We start from the raw sequence: 23,386 nt of genomic DNA on the forward strand, positions 1-23,386 counted from the left end.
AGATCAATGCTCTCGCTGGATACCGAGTTGTACAAGACTCCCAGAGGTGTGGGGTGACCTTGGGTCATGCATGCAGCAAGCATGTTTGACACACGTTATGTTATTGTTGTGAAACGTTAGCTCGTCTGTTCTTACCCATAAAAATGAAGAACATATACTTATTTGGACACGGACCTCCGTATGGTGATACTGTGTTTAATGTTAAATAATTGTAAGAAATCAGTTGCCAAGATAATGGTTGACGTACTTTTGCAATTAGTCCTTTGCGTCAGCGCTATTCCAGAAAGTTAATGGCTACGAATATGTTTAAAATCTAAGTAAACAGTGTGAACTATTTTGTGGTTGAGACGAACTGGTGCTTTGCTTTCATTTTAATTTATTCTGAGTGTTTTATATGAAACAAATATTTACAGCCATTAACGCCTGCAGTTATCAATTTTCCAATACGTCACAAGTATGCCGTAACTGTGAGATCTTAAAAAAGGTCCTCATTTTGTTCCTACATTCAGTTTTATCTAAAAGTCAAAACGGCGAATCAGTTTTTGAAGCATGTTTTGATTGAAATTCTTTGACCTCCAATGTCTATATCATCATTGAAACCCACACCATAGTAATTGCATTGATACGTATTGCACTATGTCTTTGTAAATATCATAGATGTATGAAATGACTCTGAGTTACTCTGAGACCGCCTCCGTGGTCTAGTGGTAGAGCGTCCACCCGGAGAGCGGAAGGTCTGGGGTTCGATCCCCGACCGCATCATACCAAAAGACGTTAAAAGATGGTACTTGTTGTTACCCTGTCTGGCGCTCGGCATTAAGGGGCTAAAATAAGGACTGGTCGGCTCGAAGTCAGTATACTGTGTCTGAGTAGGGTATTCATGTTAGACTGCGGCATGGTATCTCAGTGTGCTAGCACTATAAATCGGCATCAGCCTGGACTAGTACAAACAGCCACACAAACACACAAACACGTAAGTGCAATAGTCTTGGACGCGATGTTAAACCCCATTTCACCTCACCTCACCTCACTCTCAGGAAATGACTGAAATATGAGTGTCTGCTTACATTACTTGTCTGATACAAATCGGCCAAGTAACATAATCGATCATCAAACAACACTCGCGAATAACTCCAATTAGTTGTTGATTGTTAATTAGTCTGATGCAATTACTTTGGCCAATTTTCTCATCCACTGTTACAAAAATAATATTCGGATCAAAGTAACTTGAAAGTACAAATCCCCGAGTGTTGTATTAACTCTGTTGTATCATACTTCGTGAATTAGTCACTCAGCCGTTCATTTGTCGTCAAGGCCCAGAAGGATGTGCAGCAGTACTCATAAAATTGATGTAATGTGGTTAAAATGCACACAATATGAGAACATTTAAACATGTTGAAAATTCATCCTTGCTTGAGAATGTCATATCAAACCAGAGTTGTTTAAGTGCGACTCATATCACAGCTGTTATCGAGGTAGTTCCTGCAAGTCATATCCTCAATTAGATTAGGACTGCAGAGTATCGCAACACAACATCACAGTCATACATTCCGGATTTATTTATAGTGTTTGCCTAATTTTGAAAAATCATGTTATGCTATTGAATTAGTAAAACATAGTAAAATATAACGCTACTCTTATCAGAACGGATTTTACTTAACACAAGCTTTGGTCAGGTGGACTGGCGTTGTTAACAAAATATTGGAGATTTCATCTTTCAAACCATACAATATATCAAAATATGTATTTCCTTCTTGATATCTCCCTTTCATTTCATTGTGTTGAGTCACCTTTGTGCGTGCAATACTTGTGACATGGCAACAGGAAAATAAACAAATAACTATACGTACGTCAATCAAATAGTTATTCATGTGTTTCTACATTTGATATTTTAACAGTGTTCTATTTCTAAACTGATACCATACTGGAAAACAGGTTTGACATTATTGACAGTCGTATGCTCAAGAGTCATACAATTTTATACAACAATCTCATTACTTCCTGGTCTCAGGGCGAGGCACCCAAACACGTCCACAACACGCAAAAGGTAAGTCTGATCTCTCTTATTTATGTTTGTGCTCCCACACCATCCAGCTTTTTATGACACATTATATCAAGAGGTGCTTTGCCCATGTCAATAACACTTAACAGTATCCTAGCATTAGGGTGCTTTATGCGTTTTGATCTATCCATAGAAAGGAATATCCCTCGGCTATGTATTTGTCCAAGAGTATGACCAAAAAAATAACACGGAGTTTGTTAAGTTATTTATTTCCCATACAAAGGTTAGTAAAGTGTTCATTTTGACAAACGCGGGAATGTATGACACAATTCTTTAAATGATGTAACCCTGACCAAACAACAATTAAAGTCGTATGAAGTATATTGAAGAGACCTCAAGTTTAATATGTTGTTACACCGCTTGAGAGTTTGTTCCTTGAGTGTACAGGGTAAATGTTAAAATGTTTATGATGATAGAAGGAAACATATATCCTTAATGTACACTTTGCTACTGTAGTGTAGGTCCGCGTTTCACTGTGCATGTTGTGTTCGCGGCGTGACTGGTGACAGCCGTTTTATGTGTCACGGCTGTCCTGAATAGCGTTGGTGTAACACGGCATAGCATTCCATTTGAACTCCCTCCTTTCAAGTATTTGCCTTCCTATTCAAGTTGCGCATTGACACGTGTATAGTCTATTCAATGATACTGCTTTCTGGTGGCTTTTAGGCTTACGTTTTTATCATTCTAAATTTGAATTGGACAAAGTCAGACAACATCGTTTTTGTATATCTCTTCATTGCTCAAATGCTGATATGACGTTTTCTCGGATTTGCACATTGTATTCGAAATCAGGCTCCACGTACGTCTAAGGGACGAAACTGTTTTGGGAACCTTAGGGTGAGTGAATGTGTTTTATTGCCGCAGTGACGAGTATTGAACTCACTCTTACATACTTTCAAGGCACACGAGCAGGGGTATTGTGTTGACACAACCAGGACGAATCTTGGATTCGAACTCACGAACAATGGTTTCTGGCACATTGGTTTGCGGCCCTTGTGACGGCGTCTAAATATAATCTAAATACCTTCCAGAAAGTTCCATGCCATGCTTGATCAATCTTTAACTGTTCTAGAAGATTACAGATGACACTTGACCCCTAAAAGCATCTTAATATAGTAACTTCCACTCCACTACTTACATTACTGACAACTACTTATTGTTCAAATACAATCTTCTGCACTTCTACTGAATCTTAACAGAAACAATCCAATACAATTACAACATTGTTCAAATATACATCACACTGCCATATACCGGTATCCAAATGAACACATATACAGTGTATGTTACTGAGGTCGGCTCTCATGTTGCGCCTCAAATGATTTATGGACTGATAAGTTTTAAAAACGGATTAAGCTGGTAGTTGTTTGACAAAGTAAAGTTTTTTGTATTATTTGCGAGGAAAGTCGAAAAGTTGACAAGGAAGTGAGATAAGTGTTATCTGCATGAGTATTAAACACACATAAACATGTAATTTGAACTACCACCAAGAACAGAAGCTTATCGCATGATGCTTGTGTCATTAACTGGAACATCAACTTAAAACATACATATGTTTAGTGGTATAAAGATCGAGGCAACTTTACATGAGCGGGAACAACATTTTTAATTGTTAGCTCAATTTATCGACAAACAAATATATGATAGTAAGATCTGCTGTTGCAACCGCATGATCACAAGAATGATTATATCAATAACATACATTTCTCATACATGCAGGTTGTATCGTGAGTGAGTGTGGTTTTATGTCGCTTTTAGCTATTTCACAGAGAGGGACACTAGAAATGGGCTTCATACATTACCTATTGACCATACATTTTCGTGAGAGGCGACTAACGGGATCGGTTGGGTTTGCTCAGTGACTCGCATGCCATCGTGTCCAAATTTCGTAGAACGAAGGTCAATCACTGATTTGTCTGGTCATAGTGGTTAAAGCGTTCGCCCGTCACGCCGAAGACCCGGGTTCGATTCCCGACATGGGTACAATGTGTGAAGCCCATTTTTGGTGTCCTCCGCCGTGATGTGTTAGTTATGACATGACACAAAGGAACAAAGGTCAGAGGATAGCGTAGCGTATTTATTCAACAAGCATGAGTGTTTGTGAGAACTGTCGATACTCTCACAAGGAAGTATGATATACGTTTTCTGGTACACAAAAAGTTCATTTTAGTTCCCCCTGACACAGGTTTGTATAGACATTGCCCCTACGTTTTCTGAAACCTGTTTTAACATCCTTGACAACATAACAATTATGTATACATCAGTAACAATGCACAATTAATTTATCGGTATATGTCTCCTTCTATGTAAGCTTTTGTTTGGTATGCTTATTGTTTATATCCTAAACAGCCTCGTGGAGATCTGGGTTAGTGTTGGTTTTCAGCAACCCATGTTTGTCACAAGAGGCGACTAACGGGACCGGGTGGTCAGGCTCACTGACATGACGATAATTTCGGTATACATTGTATTTCACTTCAGTGTATGGTGCTATGCATGTAAAAACTGCATCTACCAGTACCTTTGTGCAGATATTTATATCATTATAACTGATATAATTTGTAATTCCCGAAAATGGAAATGACATGTCATCTGAATAGGTTTGAGCAGCGAGGTTAGCTGATTTGTTGGATTCATTTTATGTTAACCAGCAATCTCAAAGTTGCACCAACTGTTACACGTAGATCAACCGGCTGTTTACGTGTTAAGTGGTTCTGGTTGGCTAAATTTGCCTGAATTTGTTTTTAGATTTCATCGGACAAGCACATGGACGATGTTTCTGGTGTATGTTATACTTCTTGTCTCATTGCCGGACTCCTCACAAGGTAGGTCCTTACTACGCGGATTCATACAGTTTGAACATCAATTTTTCGATTCATACCTCAATTAACCGAAAACAATACACAGTCAATCCTAAAGTAAAAGACGTAATTATCAAGACATCATAGTGTGCCTAGGTGAGGAGTGTTTGTGTTGTTCTAACTATATCACAGGTGTACAATTAGGTGATTGTGGGGAAACGTTAAACAAGAGGCATACTCAGATATTAGATACTCGCAGTCATTCTGTTTGTTTCTACAGAAGATTGTCACTGTCAGAATGGATGCACGGATTTTCCTGGTTCTCCTTGCCCAGGAACAACGTGCCAACCAGACTGGTTTGGGAGTTACTGCCAAAAGCGTGAGTAAAAGTACAATATAAATAGTTTCATTCAGAGAACTGTAAGCAGATATCTAGTAAGAATAAAATGTACCATTGTTGTATCATGAAATACTGTGGAATAATATGACTTATTATTGATATACATGTATACAAATTATGGATGTAACAAAATAGTTATTTATAGGCACCACATATTCAGGATATGGATCGAATCTAAGAATCAGTCAGCCGACGAATCACCCAAATAGCACCCAATCACCTGTACCTAATTTACACAATTTGTAATCAGACAGGGTGGCCAACAATTTACCGAGCAAAGGTCACATGCAAATTCCAAACATGTCCTACAACTGGTTTAAAACCGAGAACATCAGCAAATGTTAAAGCAGCCTTTTGCAAAGAAGGAAAGAAATGTCAACAATGAGATTATTTACTTGGACGATGTTAAAAAAGTACGTTTTGTCTTCGTTTTGATTTTCAGCTATACCTTTCAATACTTCTTCAATACAGGTTTCTAAGTTGGATTGTTCAATGTGTTCGGCATTTTAAGTGCGGACTTTGTTAGATTGATAATGCTGCCGAGTACGACTGTGTTTTAATATTTGATCTATTTCGTTAAAGGCAACATAGCACGTGGAAAGTCGACATCGCAGAGCAGCGAATTGCAAGGATATGGCGGTCCCTTTCCATCTGACAAAGCTGTCGATGGCAGTACTGACCAAACGTTGCAGCATGGAAGTTGTACGCACACAGGCGACACGACGTCCACAGGAGCATGGTGGCGTGTTGACATTAATACAACATTGGAGATCAGACGGATGAGAATATATCTCCGTAGACAAAGTGAGTCTGACATATGTTTAAATAATATACATCCTGTTCACGGGGAGGGGGACATGCGTGTACCAATAGGAGTACCCGCTCGTTGTGTTCTTTAGCCGTGGAAGGATCCTAAGCCCCATCCCCGAATATTACACAATTGGTTGCTTTCTTAAGAGATTTCATGGTTTGTTGTTGAACGCCCACTAAGCAATATTCAATTTATATGACGCCAGTCTGTAAATAGTCTAGTGTCGACCAAACAATCCATTGATTGACATCATGAGCATCGAACTCCGCAATTCGGATGCGACGACATGCATCAAGCAAGTCATACATGTGATATAAAGTCATTTCTTATGTAACCCAAGGAATGTCTTGAACATATATCACATCACACTATTACTCACATTGTTCTACAAATTGTGCTTGTTCAGACGCCATAGTTCCAAATTCATAATATTTACAATTATCAACATCAAAAGGATAAATTCCAGCATGCATGTATGCCGCTACAATACCACCAGGACCTAATGAGGGTTACACATTATACCTATACACATCTTGTATTATCACATAATGTTTGTTGTTCACATAACGTGTGTAGTCACATCATCGATCTGCACAATTTAATTGCAATGACATGCATAAAGCAAGTCAGCAATTCTGACCCTCGACCCTGTTATTTGCCTTTTACTACAGGCATTGGTTGCTGAAGACCTATATTAACCCGGATCTAACCCGGGTTTTGTAAGAGAAGTTAAGTAGGTGAACGCAGTCTGACCACACAGACTATGTACATACATATGATATGTGGTGAATTCGTATTCTTATACAATTATCAACACAAGAAGGATAAATACCAACATGAGTAATTTATATCACAACATATACATGTACCACAGGGCCTTATCGGGGCTACACATTATACCTATACACATCTTGTATCATCACATAATGTTTGTTGTTCACAGATACTGACCGCAACATGGGCCTTCAGGTGAACGTTAGTGACCAACTGTGTTACACATTGTCCGCAGACAACAGACAACAGACTGTTTTAAATATAGACTGTGGCGAAGCTTTGAATGGTTCATCTGTAAAAATAAGTGTCAATGGACCCTACCTGACATTATGTGAGGTGCAGATATTCCGTGAGTAGTCATGCTGACATGTTATTTTCCTTATTTGCAATACATATTATCATTTTAAAGCATTAAATAAAAAAAAAATCGGAATATAAACACGAACACAGGATATGATAACGAGCGCTGTCTTTAAATAATAACATTATCAGTAACAGATAGAGGTTTAATTAACAGTTCCCTCCTTTGGCTTTTAACTATTGGTCCAAAAGTCCACGGCCCAAGTGTCTGTGTACATGCAGCCCAAACAGCACTGACGTATATAGTGTATTAGTTGGAGTAAATAATCAGGATATACTTGTTCTACATGGGTCCCAAATGACAAACGCCTATTGGATCAGATTCATTAGATGTTCTCTGATTTGCATCTCATAGTATGTGTACTTGTAGAATGCAGCAATGGATGGTTTGGAGATGACTGTGACAAGCAGTGTCAGTGTCAGAATACAACTGAAGTATGTGACAAGGAGACTGGCAACTGTAGGGGTGGATGTGCTGCCGGAAAACATGGACCTGGGTGTCAGCAAGGTATGACAGAATGTGAAATTAGGAAATCGTCCATCTGGTAGATTTTCAAGATTAGTATCAACATAATTCTAAATTAATTTGTATTGAGGATATATTGTCTGTATAGTCAGAAGTTTTTTTATTGACTGGCCACTGTAGTAGTGGTGTGACAGAATGTGAAATTGGGAAATCGTCCATCTGGTAGATTTTCTCACTTAAAGTTTAGAATTAACGTAATTCTAAATTGATTTGTAATGAACACACATTGTCTGTACAGTAAAACGTTTCGTGATTGTGATTTTTCAAATGACTATAGTTATACACAGCTGAGAAAATATAATGTCCTTGTATGTGTCTTGTGTATTGTAGAATGCAACGATGGTTGGTTTGGATCTTACTGTAACAAGCAGTGCCAGTGTCTAACTGCCTCTGAAGCGTGTAACAAGGAGACTGGCCACTGTAGTAGTGGATGTGCTGCTGGGAAACAAGGTCCAGGATGCCGGCAAGGTTTGAAAAAAATCGATTTATTACCAATTGTTTATCTGTAACAGTCTGATGAAAAGAAATCCATTCACAAGCAGTGGCAACTGATGCCATAATGGAGAACTCTACACTAGGTAGTCGTTAAACACATTAATTTCGCATTTAATGGCTTATGTAACTATAGTCATAAATTCAAGTTTTCCTTCTTAAAACAGAGAGTATAAAGTCAAGACGTGTTTATCTACCTATCCGTACAGAGTGTGGCCAACATCTTTATTGGGTCAACTGTTCCTTCACGTGTGGTCAGTGTAGCGGTGATGATAAGTGATGATAAGACATTTACGTAAGGAATATTTTACGTGAAGTCATAAACTAAGTCATTGTTCAAAAGATAATTTGGTACTTTTGATGTAATTTGGTATCATTTCCTTTTAAAACACATAATATAACATCAAGAAGTGTTGATATATCCCTATCCATACAGATTGTGGCCAACATCATTATGGGGTCAATTGTTCCTCCACTTGTGGTCAGTGTAGCGGGACGTCGGACTGTGAGAAGGATGATGGAACCTGCACACAAGGATGTCAACAGGGTTACAGTCCCCCTTTGTGTAAAAGTAAAATGTTATTTTATATAGTCTGTATGATGCAATGGACTCTGCTTTTAGATGAAATTTGTTATGATTGTGGAGTTAAAGTTTAACGTCACATCGGCAATATTTCAGCCATATCGTGACGAGACGTTATGATTGTGGAAATGAATGTTGTCGCCTCTATTAAGAAACGCTTGAAATGCCCGGTGTCTTCTGTCACGCTGTGGGCTTAAATAAGATGTGTAACACCCAGCTAGTGTCATACTAACCATAAATTTAGAAGGTCAGTGTTGTATTTTAATAAATATCAATCTACATTTAGGGCTCCTGTAAAACTTTATGGTGATGATCTCTGAGGCTATGACATTTCAACATTTCATTTCAACAGCCATTATGCATGTGTAAATGTATTTGGTAGCTGCTAAACGCTATAGAGAAATATTTGACATTCTGTTTAAAGTCGAATTGCATAGAACTCAATGGGTAATGGTGTCATTTAAATGGAAGATCATAAAAGGATAAACTTTCCTTCCTATTTTCAAATTCTAAATCGCACTGCGTAGCTTTGTGTTTTCACTATTTGTCTTATAACTGGAATGGAAGTGATGTCATTTGAACGGAATTACGTATAAGTAGTGAAAATAGTTTTCCCCAAAGTAATCTTCTTTGTCGAAATGAAATCATGTGCGAAACGTAGCAGGTTTAAACACCGGGATCGAGAGTGATGTTTATAAACTTTGGATACAATTTCTACTCCTGATTGTTAAGGGTGCATGTGTGTACAAGGGTCCCGAAAATATTTCTGGACATATGGTGAATTAGAAATGTAAATGCTGGGTTTCACAGTGTCTCTCGTTAGATATGATTGTTCTGAAATTGTAGTTCTGTAAATTTTACAATATATTGTGCGTATGCCATATATTTATATCTCAGTTATAACATTACCTAGATATTTTATTGTTACCTTAGTCTAAACATTATGATTGGTCTCAATTCATATGTAAGTCAGTGTATGTATGTCATTTGTTTTTTTCATTGTTGAGAAAATGTGAAATCGAAGCTAGTTTAGCGAAAATACTTTCATTTATAACTAGTAGGATGAACGTACGTATTTCTAACCGAATGTTACCTTACTCCTGTCATCATACAGCATGTGTGCCTTGTTATAATGGGTCCACGTGTACATCAACGCTATTTCTAACACGGCAGATTGGAGATGTGGTGATGGGTGTCAACCTGGATATCAGAATCCACTGAGGCAACACCTAATTGAACCAGTCCGCCATATGATAAGAAAATTCCACAAAATGTATAAATAAGATATATGTGCACGTGAACTCTCCTGGGGCACTTTTAAATCTTCCAACTCTTTCTCAGTCAAGACCAATTCATATAGTTAAGCTGAGAATCTACACAATATTATTTAGTACTTACAATTAGGTGCTAGACAGTGAGACAATGCACGCGTTATGGAATGTGTATCTCAATATGTTGTATATCTCTTCAAAACGTATCTAGGCTTCATTTTATATTAGAGAAATGCATGTTCACCCCAATTGTCTTAACAGCTCATAACAGTGTCTTTTGGAACACTTTTGAGATGATGTTTTTACTGACAAAGACGTATAAAATGTCCAAGTAGCTTTCAAGTGAAATTGTACAGTTGAAGTTTTAACCTTTCAGTTCCAAGAGCGAGACTGCACATTGATCTGTACATCTCTATATGTGAATCAGTTCATACTTCATTCCACCTTTTATACATGTGACTTGTAACAAAATCTCTCCATGAAAGATTTTAATCTGACATTCAACTTATATTCCAATTTCAAATTGCACATACATTGTCTTATGATACGTATTTTGTTGCATTTTGTCATTTAAGCTGTATAAAAAATAAACACATCATGCGATGTGGTAATTTCATCCTTTCAAGGCAAGGCTTTAAGATAATCTTTGTCCATTCAGTGTGTGCAGTTCACTTCTATGGACCGCCCTGCCAAGGATGTGGACACTGTAAGGACGATTCCCCATGTTCTGTGCTAAATGGGACATGTTTGACTGGCTGTAAACCTGGATATGAACCTCCACTGTGTATCACAGGTAATATATTTTAGTTTATCTTGATCCAATATATTTTAAAGTAGTGATTAAATCACAAATTGGAATAAATACAATATGTTGGCATCACAATGTCAGTTCCAGTTGTACTTATTGATACACAGCATGTCCGGCTGGTTCCTACGGGTCGCCCTGCAGGCAGTGTGGACACTGTCAGGACAACACCAACTGCTCCAGGCAAGATGGGACATGTTCTACTGGGTGTGAGGCTGGATATCAACGCCCGCTGTGCCATGAGAGTATGTAACAACATAGACACATTCTATCCCGACTTTGTGGAGGACTTAAAATTATTTGCATATGTTGGTTATTGTAGTGTCTGCAGTGCGATCTTTCGCACGTAATCGAATGTATGACTGTGATATCATCTAATGAAACGTCTCAGAATACAACTTATCTTTCATTAACACAGGTAACATATCTTATTTCATCTGGAGTCAATATAGAAAAAAGTAGTGATTAGGTCATACATGGAAATAGATATATTATATTGGCATCACAATGTCAGTTCCAATTTGTACTAATTGATACACAGCATTATGGTTTGCTGTAGGTTTGTGATAAACGTAAAACATAATAAGGGAAGATCCCTCCTACACAGTAATAATTATTCTCCTTTCTGCATTTTATATGGTTATTCTATTCCATTTTAAAAGAGTGTCCAGACACATTGTATGGAGTGAACTGTTCGTCAAGTTGTGGCCAGTGTCGTGCATCAACAACTTGTCACCATGTGAATGGAAGCTGCCTTGAAGGGTGCAGTAATGGTTTCAAAGGCCCTTTGTGTAAAGGTAATAATATAGCAACATTATCTCAAATAAATGACAAATGTGTAAATTACGGTTTTTTTCATGTTGTACAGACACTAAAATGGATAATAAGAATGACATGTTTGGAGCTTAAATAAAGATAACTCGATCATCCATCAATCTTTCCTACTCAGCAGCACTGACCTTCATCCTGAAGCCTTGTTTGATGGTGATTTTACCGGATGGCCCACCGATGGGGCATGAAACGCTTTATATAGAGCTTCATAAGCACATGCTATGAAATAGTGGGAATCGTACAATGGACAGCGATTTCTCATGATTATGGCAAGAGTTTTCTCACTTGTGTTTGGGTAATGACACAATTCGTTTAGTGCAAAATCATACTTTTAAGGAGCACCATATATACGTTACCATATAGACAACTAACAAAGACCAGATACGTTTCACTAAAAAGCCACGATAGTGTAACAATCAAATCTAAAGCGTCTAACGAAGAGAATAACCAGTCATTATTGTCCGCCGAAACAGATTCCATTTGGCGTCAATGGCAAAAAAGCTGTGAAAAATATACGAATGGACCAGTGAAACTAAGTGATGATACCAGGTGTTCGCAGGGATATTGCTCAATGCCTATAGTCATAGACTAAAGACCAGAGATCCTGCCCAATATTCATGTTGGTTATCTTAATGACAATTGAGCTTAATGTTAACCCAATGCGCGCCATTAAACCTCTTACAACATCTGCTTTCAGAATGTGCATCATTAAGCCACTCACGACATCTACTTTCAGAATGTGCGCCATTAAGCCTCTCACAATATATATTTTCAGAATGTGCGCCATTAGGCCTCTCACAACATCTACTTTCAGAATGTGGGTCATAAAGCCTCTCACAACATCTGCTTTCAGAATGTGCGTCGTTACACCTCTCACAACATCTGCTTTCAGAATGTGCGCCATTAAGCCTCTTACAATATTTACTTTCAGAATGTGTGTCATTAGGCCTCTCACAACATCTACTTTCAGAATGGGGGTCATTTAGCCTCTCACAACATCTGCTTTCAGAATGTGCACAATTAAACCTCTTACAATATCTACTTTCAGAATGTGTGTCATTAGGCCTCTCACAACATCTACTTTCAGAATGTGGGACTTTAAGCCTCTCACAACATCTGCTTTCAGAATGTGCCTCATTAAACCTATCACAACATCTACTTTCAGAATGTGCGTCATTAAACCTCTTCGAGAATCTGCTTCCAGAATGTTCGTCATTAAGCCTCTCACAAAATCTACTTTCAGAATGTGCGTCATTAAACCTCTTCGAATATCTGGTTTCAGAATGTGCGCCATTAAACCTCTTCGAGTATCTGCTTTCAGAATGTGCGTCATTAAGCCTCTCACAATATCTACTTTCAGAATGTGCGCCATTAGGCCTCTCACAACATCTACTTTCAGAATGTGGGTCATTATGCCTCTCACAACATCTGCTTTCAGAGTGTGCGTCATTACACCTCTCACAATATCTGCTTTCAGAATGTGCGCCATTAAACCGCTTACAATATCTACTTTCAGAATGTGTATCATTAGGCCTCTCACAACATCTACTTTCAGAATGTGGGTCATTACGCCTCTCACAACATCTGCTTTCAGAATGTGCGTCATTAAACCTCTCACAATATCTGCTTTCAGAATGTGCACAATTAAACCTCTTACAATATCTACTTTCAGAATGTGTATCATTAGGCCTCTCACAACATCTACTTTCAGAATGTGGGTCATTAAGCCTCTCACAACATCTGCTTTCAGAATGTGCGTCATTAAACCTATCACAACATCTACTTTCAGAATGTGCGTCATTAAACCTCTTCGAATATCTGGTTTCAGAATGTGCGCCATTAAGCCTCTCACAAATTTACTTTCAGAATGTGCGTCATTATACCTCTCACAATATCTGCTTTCAGAATGTGCGTCATTAAGCCTCTTACAATATGTACTTTCAGAATGTGCGCCATTAGGCCTCTCACAACATCTGCTTTCAAAATATGCGCCATAAAACCTCTTACAACACCTGCTTTCAGAATGTGCGTCATTAAGCTTATCACAACATCTGCTTTCAGAATGTGTGTCAGGAAGCCTCTTACAACATCTGCTTTCAGAATGTGCGTCATTAAGCCTCTCACAATATCGACTTTCAGAATGTGCGCCATTAAGCCTCTCACAACATCTAGTTTCAGAATGTGGGTCTTTAAGCCTCTCACAATATCTGCTTTCAGAATGTGCGCCATTAAACCTCTTCGAATATCTGCTTTCAGAATGTGCGCCATTAAGCCTCTCACAAAATCTACTTTCAGAATGTGCGTCATTTGGCCTCTTACAACATCTGCTTTCAGAATGTGCGTCATTAAGCCTCTCACAATATCTACTTTCAGAATGTGCGTCATTAAGCCTCTCACAGCATCTTTTTTTAGAAAATGCGTCATTAAGCCTCTTACAACATCTGCTTTCAGAATGTGCGTCATTAAGCCTCTCACAATACCAGCTTTCAGAGTGTGCGTCATTAAGCCTCTTACAACATCTGCTTTCAGAATGTGCGTCATTAAGCCTCTTACAGCATCTGCTTTCAGAATGTGCGTCATTAAATCTCTCACAACATCTACTTTCAGAATGTGCGTCATTAAGCCTCTCACAATATCTACTTTCAGAATGTGCGCCATTAGGCCTCTCACAACATCTACTTTCAGAATGTGGGTCATTATGCCTCTCACAACATCTGCTTTCAGAGTGTGCGTCATTACACCTCTCACAATATCTGCTTTCAGAATGTGCGCCATTAAACCGCTTACAATATCTACTTTCAGAATGTGTATCATTAGGCCTCTCACAACATCTACTTTCAGAATGTGGGTCATTACGCCTCTCACAACATCTGCTTTCAGAATGTGCGTCATTAAACCTCTCACAATATCTGCTTTCAGAATGTGCACAATTAAACCTCTTACAATATCTACTTTCAGAATGTGTATCATTAGGCCTCTCACAACATCTACTTTCAGAATGTGGGTCATTAAGCCTCTCACAACATCTGCTTTCAGAATGTGCGTCATTAAACCTATCACAACATCTACTTTCAGAATGTGCGTCATTAAACCTCTTCGAATATCTGGTTTCAGAATGTGCGCCATTAAGCCTCTCACAAATTTACTTTCAGAATGTGCGTCATTATACCTCTCACAATATCTGCTTTCAGAATGTGCGTCATTAAGCCTCTTACAATATGTACTTTCAGAATGTGCGCCATTAGGCCTCTCACAACATCTGCTTTCAAAATATGCGCCATAAAACCTCTTACAACACCTGCTTTCAGAATGTGCGTCATTAAGCTTATCACAACATCTGCTTTCAGAATGTGTGTCAGGAAGCCTCTTACAACATCTGCTTTCAGAATGTGCGTCATTAAGCCTCTCACAATATCGACTTTCAGAATGTGCGCCATTAAGCCTCTCACAACATCTAGTTTCAGAATGTGGGTCTTTAAGCCTCTCACAATATCTGCTTTCAGAATGTGCGCCATTAAACCTCTTCGAATATCTGCTTTCAGAATGTGCGCCATTAAGCCTCTCACAAAATCTACTTTCAGAATGTGCGTCATTTGGCCTCTTACAACATCTGCTTTCAGAATGTGCGTCATTAAGCCTCTCACAATATCTACTTTCAGAATGTGCGTCATTAAGCCTCTCACAGCATCTTTTTTTAGAAAATGCGTCATTAAGCCTCTTACAACATCTACTTTCAGAATGTGCGTCATTAAGCCTCTCACAATACCAGCTTTCAGAGTGTGCGTCATTAAGCCTCTTACAACATCTGCTTTCAGAATGTGCGTCATTAAGCCTCTTACAGCATCTGCTTTCAGAATGTGCGTCATTAAATCTCTCACAACATCTACTTTCAGAATGTGCCTCATTAAGCCTCTCACAACATCTACTTTCAGAATGTGCGTCATTAAGCCTCTCACAACATTTGCTTTCAGAATGTGCGTCATTAAGCCTCTCACAGCATCTACTTTCAGAATATGCTTCATTAAGCCTCTTACAAAATCTACGTTCAGAATGTGCGTCATTAAGCCTCTCACAGCATCTACTTTCAGAATATGCGTCATTAAGCCTCTTACAACATCTACTTTCAGAATGTGCGTCATTAAGCCTCTCACAATATCTGCTTTCAGAATGTGGATCATTAAGCCTCTTACAACATCTGCTTTCAGAATGTGCGTCATTAAGCCTCTCACAACATCTACTTTCAGAATGTGGGTCATTAAGCCTCTCACAACATCTACTTTCAGAATGTGCGCCATGAAGCCACTCATAATATCTGCTGTCAGAATATGCGCCATGAAGCCTGTCACAATAACTGACCATCTGTAAATTTGAAAATTACTGCCACAATCGGCATATCGCCAATCACATCTTTAGGCGCATTTGAAACAGCTGGTAGTCACGAGCTGGTTGCAGAAGGTCTTTATGTACAGTTGATATCTACCGTAATATGTAAACATTATCCCAAATCAATTGACAAATTTACATAACTACATAGCTTAGGATGGGTACGGTTAGATTGAGTAATGACACGAGGTCCCTGTTGCAGCGTGTAGATAATCGAGTTTGAAACAGACAGTCCAGTCACTGATGTTATGAGTAACGATCCACGCTTAAACACTATCAACCAAGCCAGCGAACCTGACCTTGCGATGCATTAAGTCGCCTCGAAATATCTTAAAAGACATTGTGTTTCTGTCGTTGTTCATAAAACCATTGCAAACGTAACAAACGTATTTATGTTTAACATTGTTGTATGGGAAATATTCCACAATGCACAAATGAACTATTTGAGGACTGCCTCTTCTAGAAAGAAAACTCTGAGTCGTGTACATCCTCTCTATCAAAACCATCTGCTTTACAAAGGAGTAAATGTGAATGTTTTTTAATTGATAGATCATTAGTAATGCAGTGCACATTGGGATTTATACTGCATAAAGAAGAGAGGGCGATTGAGAAACAAATATGTTACTTCATCGACCAATGCAAATAAGCCCACATTCCATAAACATTTCATTAGATATTGAGTAAGAATATTCTGAAGCAAATCAGTACATGACACACAACTATAAGCTTTATGATAATAAACTGCCGAGAAAAGATGTATGCACGAGAAAACTTAATTTGACTGGAAATTACAAACGTTATCAAAACTTTACTAGGCTGTTACAGTCGCGGAAACTGTGCAAAATATAAGGTAGATATGACACCCATATCAAATACATCAGCATCGAATACCCATTCCTTTGTTTCATTTTAGCCAACATCAAACACGAGTGTATACTTTCTTTGCCCAGCAGTTTATAATTAATTTAATAAATTGTTTCAATAGCATGTATCCCAGGAAGGTATGGAGAAAACTGTCTTCATACTTGCGGTCACTGCCAGATCAACGGCTCATGTAATGCACAGACTGGACGCTGCGAACGCAATTGCCAACCAGGATATATGGGACCACTGTGCATACAAGGTGAGAAGAAGTTACTTGTTTGTAGTTTGATAAAGGGTGAATACCCTTGTTTATTACTTCTCCAATGACCTGGTATAAGGTATAAATATATAACGTACCTGTATCTAATACCACGTGTACATCCACAGTATGCATGTTTTCAGAATGTGCTGACTACACCTACGGAATCAACTGTTCCAGTGTCTGCAGCTGCCTGAACCAGTCTGAGGTATGTGACAAAATCACAGGTGATTGTAGAACGGGGCATCAATCAACGACAACAGCAGCAGCAGGAGCATCAGCAGCACATCAGGGTCAAGGATATGATGGTAACAATATAGTCAGTACAACAGTTTCAGTTATGTGTAGATCCTGACAGTTTTGTGTGCGCGTCTGTGTATGTTTCATGCGTCGGTGAATGCGTGAGGGCATGCGCGCGTATGTGTGTGCGTGTGTGTTTGTGGTGGCCCTGGATTCGTCTTGATTACGGTTACAGATTTGTCAGTACCTTTCCTGTGCTTCTTGGTTTCACTATCGTCCGTACTAAGTATGTGTGTGCGTGTGTGCCTGTGCGGGGGTCCTGGATTCGTCTTGATCACTGATTTGTCAGAACCTTTTCTGTGTTTCACTATCCTCCATACTGAGCAGGTTTATGTCTGGTGGCTGTCTTATCTTCACATTGCTATAATGGCAAGCAGTGGAAGGATTCGCACACAGGTCATGCACTGAGCAGGTTTCATTTAACTTTCCTTGAGTCATAAATGGCCTCATTCCATCAGCTTACTAAAGTATACATGCGTCACTAATACACAAAATAACGGTGGTATGTATTCCTTTTCAAACATCAAGTTACTTGAATATTTCAGATATCCGCCTCATTGTTGTCAGTTGCCTTCTGGCCATTTCGTGTGTCTATGCAGTAATAACAACTGCAACTATCTACAGGTAATACATGGAATCCAACACAACGCGGGTAAAAATGAAGTATATACGTCTACATGTGTACATAACCAAATCAAAATGTTTAAACACCTTTAAGTTAACAAACTTTAAGTTAATGTTTCCGATGCTGCTGTTCTTAAGCTACTTTATCCTAATTTTCAGAATTAGACGAAGCATGAAGATACTCAAAGCTGAACAAATGCAACAGTACTCAACTCTTCAGGTCCGAGGGGAATCGTCTGTTTATGACGTCATTGCCGAGAGGAGCGTGTATGCAAATGAGTCCATACAGAGGCATGGTGACCAAGATCCGAATAAAAATTGACAAAGATACATGTGTTTATTTAGATACCTTGGCTTGAGATCAGACACACTTTGTTTTTAACTCTGCAACATTTCCAAATTACAGTTTCAAAGGAAGGCTTGATTGCAATCATCACTAAATCAACATGAGTGTTGCCTTTCTAAGACACTCATGCACATAACTGGAACAACTGAACAAGCAATGAAGAATGTGTCATCTTTTACCTACAGTGACATTCTGTGTCATCGGTTTGTGTGTGGGGGACCTTGCATTTATAATTGTTTCTGTACATTAAATGCTAATTTCCATCTAGTTTTTAGTTACCAAAAAGACAGTAACCTAAAAAACACTTTGGCCTATATATTGTTTCTTCAACATCTTTCCAATGTGCAAACGCTACACCTTACCTTTATGGTCATGTTACTTACAGTAGCTTCAATGCTAATCCATTGTATCAGATTGACGTGTGTTAAAAAATAACTTTTGAGCCGCTTGTGGTGAAAGACTACCCGAGTTGAGGTTTCAAACTCGGATGTCCGCGCTTTGTCGCTTCCTGAGTATTAAAAGTTAATTTTCTGATGCCTCTGGCAGAAAATGCCAAACTTAACCGCGTCAGTTCAATGACAAGAGTCGCTGTTCAACTTGGCACACAGAAGCTGATTATGTAATAACCGGTTTGAGCAAATTTACGTTGATATATTTAGACTGGAGTTGTGGGCAACTTATACCTGTGTCGATTTGTAATACCCTCTGCATTTTTTGATTAGGTCAGCTGTATTTTAGAATTGGCCAGTTTCTTAAAGTGTTGCTAATTTGTATATATTCGTCTGTGTGGGTCCAGTGTCCAATTGTTTATTTATTACTAAATGCTTCAGCTTGGTGATATTATTTTTTTTAGTATTTATCAATTTTATTGCAATCGTTCTGCTTAATTATATATGTTTTCTCCATCACCTGTCTATAATCACGCTCGCTATTAAAACTTTTGACAATTATGAGTCTGCTCCTCTGTCGGTGAGGCTTTCCTCCAGCATTAACTGCATAATCGTTAGTTAAGCACCTTAAAGTTTATTTCTTAACCAATTTGATATACCAACAACTGTGTAGTACAGTGGGTCCTTTTAATATTAATGTTAATCATATTTATTTATGTATAACGTTACTTGCAGCGCACACATTACCCAATAGATAAGAATGTTCTTTGGTATTAATAATAAGAATGAAAAAAATGTCAGCTACTCTTCTTTTTGGGGTCATAAATATATAAACATGGTTAATATAGCTAACCCAGGGTGCGCCGTAACTGAAAATACTGTTTTAACTTAGCACCTTTCCTTATATACCCCTTACTAGACCATATTACCCCCATTTCTTGTGCTTTCAGTCGTTAGGAGAAAATAATTCATCCCTCAAACGAAGGAAAATATGTTTGTATGAAACACATTTTACAGCCATTTACGACTGCGGTTGAAACATGGGAACCATACCATAATGTCCTATTGATTTTTGAAGTACGTACCAAGTATGTCGTAACTTTAAGATCATAAAAAGGGTTCTCATTTTTGCGATGCTGCTTTCTTTTCTTTAGTTTCATCAAACAATTAATGGAGCGAAACAAATTTTGAAGGAAATTTGAATTGAAATTCTTTCATCTCATATATCTATTTCATCATTGAAACTCACACCACGGTAAATACGCTGATACGTCTTTCAATATGACTTTGTAAATATCATGAATGTATGAAAATTCCTGCATACTTTAAAAAATGCGACTTCAACCCGTAATCGCACTGTGCAGTGCATGTTTGTTCAAGTACCACCCATCGCTATTATCGACGTAGTTTCTATAAGTCACATCCTCAATTTGATTAGGCCTGCAAAGTATCACAACACAGCATCACTGTAACGGATCCTTGATATATCAATATTCCTTTCCCAATTGTGAAAGAAACCACTTTATGCTACTGAAGGAATTAAACATTGTAAAACATACCACTACTTTTGTCAGGAGAGATTTTACTTAACACGAGTTTCTGTCTGGTACACTGGTGTTGTTAATAAAATATTTGAGATTTTATCTTTCAAACCATACAATATATCAAAATATGTATTTCTTTCTAGGTAACAACTCCCTTTTATTCCTCATGATGTCAGTCACGTGCACTGGATTGTCTGGTCCAGACTCGATTATATTCAGACCGCCGTCATATTGCTTGAATATAGTGCGGCGTTAAACAGCAAACCAAAACAAACCAAAACCTTTTATTGCATTGTGTTGAGTCAATTGTGCGTGTAGTACTTGTGGAAAAATAAACTAATAACTATACTCAAACAGAGAGTTATTCATGTGTTGCTACATTTCATATTTCAACAATGTTCTATTTCTAAACTGATACCATCCTGGAAAATAGGTATAACAGTATCGACAGTCGTATGCTTAAGAGGCATACAATTTTACACAACACTCAGATTACTTCCTGGTCTCAGGGCGAGGCACCCAAACACATCCACAACACGCAATGGGTAAGTGTAATCTCTGTTATTTATGTAAGTTTTCCACCCCTTTAACACATTATATCCAGAGGTGCATTGCCCAAGTTAATACACTTTCTTTAAACAGTATCCAAGCAGGGTGCCTCGTGCGTTGTGATTTGTACACAAAAAGGAATACCCCTATCGCGGGAACGTATGACACGATGTCGCAATGATGTAACCCTTATCAAACAACAATTAATGTCATATTGCAGAAACCTGCAGTTGAAGTTTAATTTAATTTTTCACCGCTTGAGTGTTGTCCTATAATGTATGCTGTGGAATGTCAAATTGTTTACGATGATAGAAGGAAAAACTGTCCGCAGTGTAACTGCCGCGTTTCACTGTGCATTTCGTGTTCGCTGCGTGAATGGTGACAGCTTTGTGTAAAGGCTGTCCTGAATAGAATTTGTTTGTGTAGATTGAAAAAGCTTTCCAGTCGTACTACCTCTTCCATTCGTTTCCTATTCAAGTTGCACATTGACAGGTGTAAAGTCTTTTCAAATAGATTTATTCTAATGCCTTTCAGGTTCACGTTTTTGTCATTCTAAATTTGTATTGGACAAAGCCAGATGACATGGTCTAAGTATACTGAACCACACAAGAAACGTCACCATGTATAGATATATGAGAAACCTTATGTAAACATACTTCGAGACATATTAAAAAACATGAAACTTGGCAAAACTGATCATCAAGGTTGAAATGTTCTTAAAGTGAAACACAACACTAGTCTCTCAGTGTGTCCGCCATGTGCAACGTCGATACATGGAATGGATGGGGCGGTTGATGTAGTGTTGTTGGTCTGGTACCGTTGCTGGGGCCTGAATATGGTCCTAAGGTGGACTTGAAATGCATTGGCTACTTGCCAGGCGGTTTGTCCAGCTTGCAATCGTCCAAGGGCTTGGTGTGGTTGATTTCTTGTCAATCTTGGCATGTGGTAGCAATTCAATAACGATTGAATGTTATCCGACCTGGGTGGATTATTATAGGGCAAGAAATCGGGGAACGCATGAGCATTTCAATTTGCACAGAACTCACCTGCACCGAGTTACCATGGCCGTTGCCGTGATGCGTTTGGGCGATCGGTTTTATTGTCATCTGCTTTGTTTTTTATCATCAAATCAAGGTAATGTTAAATTTTAGAAACAAAAATTACCCAGATATTTAAATGACAATTTTTTATGCAATGTTACTTGGGGTGATGTTTCTTTTGCGGTTCAGTATATATCTCATCCTTCCTCAAATACTGATACGACATTTCCTCGGATTTGCACCTTGCATTCGAAACTGCGAACTTGGGGTCCACGCACCTCAAAGGGACGCAACTCAGCAGGTTTTTGTAACCTTAGAACGAGTTAGTTGGTTTTATCGCCGCTGTGAACAGTATTTCAGTTATATCTTGGCATACCAGTTTGATGAGTGAGGAGGCCGAAGTTATGGAGATTTTAGAGGTCGACGCTTTGTTGAAGCACACGAGCTTATCAACAAACAAATATATATTTATAAGATCAGTTATTGCATTCACGTGACCACAAGAATGATTATTTCAATAACATACATTTCGCATACACATATGCTTTGCATTGTGTATTAGTGAGAGTGGTTATTTCATGGTGGGGGACGCCATGTTAGGAATCGAACCCAGGTCTTCAGCTTGACGAACAAACGCTTTAACCACTAGGCTACTCCACCTCCCCTTGTGTTATGAAGAACTATGCCACTTTACATGAGTGTCTAACTGTTGGAAGCAAATGTTTAATTCAAGATGTGTAGATAAACACTAAAATCTAAGAAAGACAAAAACTTAACAAAATGTTTAAATCTACTGAAATTAATTCAAAATTTATACACCGCCTGTTACTTTGCTTACTTGCGAAGATGACGTGATACATTGTCGATGTAAAAACACATTTCAAAGAGGAATATATAACTGGAGTTATTGTGTATTTCTGAATTGAAGTAGAAGTGCTGTTTCATTCGTGCTTTGGAAGCAATGTTTTATGAGATCAATTTCTCTACATCGGCTATATGAGGGATACATCATTGAAGCTACTAAAGTAAACTACTCTTATGATGATTAAATGTAACTCAGTTACACAAGCAACAAGGTATTACTGGTGTTTCTATTGATAAGCTTAGAACTTACAGGCAATTTAAGACGCAATGGGGTCGCAATGAGATTAAAAGTTGAACTTATTTAATCATCGTTTTCTCAGAAACCATAAGGCACAGAGAGCTGATACTTTAGGAAAATAGATTGGACAAAAAAGTGCGTTGATTTGTTTCACAAATTGGACAACAAATATTCAGTTGTGCAAAATGTTCAAGCATCATGAGCTCACAAACGTAAATGCTCTTAAAGGTTGCTTCAACAATTTAATAAACCAAGAGGAAGGAGTGTTTATTA

At 38.3% G+C, this 23,386-nt stretch overlaps 1 protein-coding gene across 1 annotated transcript in view; it reads left to right on the forward strand.

Moving 5' to 3' along the window:
• The window catches only part of LOC139460271 (laminin subunit alpha-5-like), a 31,080-nt gene extending 10,352 nt beyond the window's left edge, over positions 1-20,728 (forward strand). Inside the window, exons 2-13 of the mRNA XM_071241775.1 lie at positions 4,808-4,884; positions 5,141-5,239; positions 5,843-6,064; positions 7,015-7,194; positions 7,576-7,713; positions 8,062-8,199; positions 8,660-8,794; positions 10,736-10,870; positions 17,082-17,219; positions 17,363-17,527; positions 18,065-18,143; positions 18,303-20,728. Coding sequence (XP_071097876.1) covers positions 4,808-4,884; positions 5,141-5,239; positions 5,843-6,064; positions 7,015-7,194; positions 7,576-7,713; positions 8,062-8,199; positions 8,660-8,794; positions 10,736-10,870; positions 17,082-17,219; positions 17,363-17,527; positions 18,065-18,143; positions 18,303-18,465 — 1,669 coding nt within the window. The 3' untranslated portion in view covers positions 18,466-20,728. The remainder of the gene's footprint in view (positions 1-4,807; positions 4,885-5,140; positions 5,240-5,842; positions 6,065-7,014; positions 7,195-7,575; positions 7,714-8,061; positions 8,200-8,659; positions 8,795-10,735; positions 10,871-17,081; positions 17,220-17,362; positions 17,528-18,064; positions 18,144-18,302) is intronic.
• Positions 20,729-23,386: the final 2,658 nt, after the last annotated feature.

The sequence above is a fragment of the Haliotis cracherodii genome, unplaced genomic scaffold, assembly GCF_022045235.1.
Source record: "Haliotis cracherodii isolate W230 unplaced genomic scaffold, xgHalCrac1.p SCAF_14, whole genome shotgun sequence".
NCBI classification, from domain to species: domain Eukaryota; kingdom Metazoa; phylum Mollusca; class Gastropoda; order Lepetellida; family Haliotidae; genus Haliotis; species Haliotis cracherodii.